The following is a 2704-nucleotide window of genomic DNA, read 5'->3' as shown; positions in this document are numbered from 1 at the left end:
GTTAGATCTGATCTTTCATTATCCTCTCCTAAGTTCGCAACGATGTCCGTTCTTGCACTGCCGGCAATCAGCTACTTCTAGGCTGTTGTCGGTCCCACAAGTGGGAATGTACCCACGTCGCGTCTACCACTTGAAAACCTACTTGCTATTATGTTAATATTTTTATATGCTATGAAAATAATACCAAAAATAACAATGAAATTTAACAAAACGTTTAATTAGAATATATGTATCATATATAAGATAAACATATGAAAGTAGAATTAGTCAGTTTTGTTTTGCGGATGGGTTATCTAGATATGTTTACGCTGGTGATACTGTAACCATGTATATGTGATAAGAGATAAGCTAACATATGTGTTATCGCGGCCGAAACTTTACAAGAATTCGTCACTGTGTGTTGCCGACGACACGGCAGGCTGTCCAGTCTTATATACAAACCTAAACAGGGTAATACAATAAGGTAAATAAGGAAATCATTACATTTATTTTTCTGTACTGTTTATAAATATGAATCTTAGGAACTAACTTTAAACTGTCTTATAAACAAACTAACAAGTCAAACCTTACTTAAGTTAGTTCATGTTATAAATAAACTTGCAGGGTATGAGTCTCCCTAAAATAGCTATGATATGAGGTCTTCCGCTTCCCGAATTCAGCGACTAAATTAAAATATGTTTAGTTAAACCCCCACCTAAATAATTTGGTACATTAATGTACAGTCGTAACGTAAATTGTGACGTTCGATTGCCGAGCTCTGTGACTAATCGACGCCAGATTACCGCGAACAGAGATAAGCGACGAAACCGTCCACTCGACATGACTCGCTAATTATTAGCAACGAAACTTGCGCACACGCGACGACACGGGCACTGCGCCGGCGCACCGCGGGCACGCGCCGCCACCTAGGCTCTTTATCCAACGCCTAAAGTCGAATTAAGTGATCCGAGCGCGTTGCCCTAATGAATCACATCGCCGCGCGGCCGACGTGCGAGGTGGAACCACGAAATCTTTGAACAATAACGCTCTACAATAAATAAAACGCGCCGCACCGCGCTGATCCGAGGTAAAATAAAACTAAAACCGCCCGACGCGGAGGGAGACGCCGGGAAGAGGGGCGTGTCCTATGTATAGAAAAGCTCGGAGCGCCATTGGAGCCCCCGGGCGCCCGAAGCTGCAGGGGCGGCGCTCGCCGCGCGGGGTATAAATAGTGACGCCCGCCTCCGCGGCCGCCAGTCCACTCGCCGCTCGCAGCGTCAGCGCACATGCGCCGCACGTCCGTACGTCCCTAGTGCCCACGAGTGCCGCCATGGTGAAGTTCGAAGGAGATTTCAGTATCAACGCCATCCTCATGAACCACGCGGCGGTCAAGCCCCCGCCCTCGCCGACCACCTCCTCCGCCGGCGCCTCGCCCTCGGAGCCCGACCTCAGCGACTCCGAGCTCGACGTCACAGGCACCGAGCCCGTCGACTGCTCCAAGCCCAAGGACAACGACAGCAAGGACAAGAAACACGAGAAGCCCGCCTACAGCTACAACGCGCTCATCATGATGGCCATACGGAACAGCCCCGAGAAACGGCTCACGCTTAACGGCATCTACGAGTACATCATGACCAACTTCCCGTACTACCGGGAGAACCGGCAGGGCTGGCAGAATTCGATCCGACACAACCTGAGCCTCAACAAGTGTTTCGTGAAGGTGCCGCGTCACTACGACGACCCTGGGAAAGGGAACTACTGGATGCTGGACGCGTCGGCGGAGGACGTGTTCATCGGCGGCACGACGGGGAAGTTGCGACGGCGCTCTGCCCTCGGCGGGCGATCGCGGCTGGCTTGCTTCAAGCGGCCGCTGTTCGGAGGCGCGCCTCTGCCCGCCTACCCTCCGGCGACGTACTCGCAGCTGGTGGGACTGTACTCGCAGCTGCTGTACCGGTACTCGCCCGTGAAGACGCCGGTGGCGCCGGCGCTGCATCCAGCCTTCCGGGCCGACGCGCTCGCCTACGCTACTCTGCCCTACGCACCCGCGCTCTACGCCGCCCAGCCGCCCGCCCCGAGCCCGGACCCGCCCGCTCATCTGTACAAACCGGTCACCGTACTCACGCGCCACTGATCTCCTCCAGTGCCCGCCCGAGAGGCTCCCACGGACGCTCGCCAGAGTGCCTCAGACAAATCTGTGATTTAGTTTTAGTGTACCGACGGCACGCCGCGTGCAATGTAAATGTGTAAATAACTCCAAAGTGTATATTTATTGATCGCACCTAGATTAAGGCTGGACCCGATGTAATGATTAAAACAAAGATAAGTTGCATTTAGAACATATCTACCTTTTTTTATTTCTCTTCATCTCTCCCACTGTCACACGTGTTATTAAATCTTCTAAACGAATTGGCTTATAGAAACACCTTTATTTATATGATTTCGTTCAGCTTAAATCTGAACAATTTTAATGATTACTATTAAAATAAGCTAAATTTAGAACGAATTTACCTTTTTATTTAATCTCTCTGAGTATCGCATTAGTTAGAAAATAAACTGTTTAGATACACTACACATCTAATTCTAACAATTACACTATGGTCGATAACAAGTTCAAATTCAAAAATTTATTTCAACTAAAAATAAACACATGTTTTGAAATCGTGAATTATTTTTAAATTATAAGTAATAAGCTACCGCCGGGTAGTGATTATCTGCTGAGAAGAAG

General features: G+C 49.0%; 1 protein-coding gene across 1 annotated transcript; it reads left to right on the top strand.

Annotated features, from left to right (window-relative positions):
- The first annotated feature begins 1245 nt into the window (after positions 1-1245).
- LOC137932791 (fork head domain transcription factor slp2-like) lies at positions 1246-2394 on the top strand. The gene has a single exon (XM_068776465.1). It carries the CDS (start codon positions 1310-1312, stop codon positions 2108-2110), a length of 801 nt encoding a protein of 266 aa, XP_068632566.1. The 5' UTR covers positions 1246-1309; the 3' UTR covers positions 2111-2394.
- The last annotated feature ends 310 nt before the right edge of the window (positions 2395-2704 follow it).

Source organism: Battus philenor, unplaced genomic scaffold (genome assembly GCF_028537555.1).
Source record: "Battus philenor isolate CCGP_79_NKW_IND1 unplaced genomic scaffold, ilBatPhil1.0.hap1 SCAF_12, whole genome shotgun sequence".
In the NCBI taxonomy this organism is placed as follows: domain Eukaryota; kingdom Metazoa; phylum Arthropoda; class Insecta; order Lepidoptera; family Papilionidae; genus Battus; species Battus philenor.
This window is presented reverse-complemented; position numbering and strand designations above follow the sequence as displayed.

Coding starts and splice junctions, on each gene's coding strand:
- LOC137932791 (XM_068776465.1), top strand. CDS start 1,310: ATGGTGAAGTTCGAAGGAGATTTCAGTATCAACGCCATCCTCATGAAC.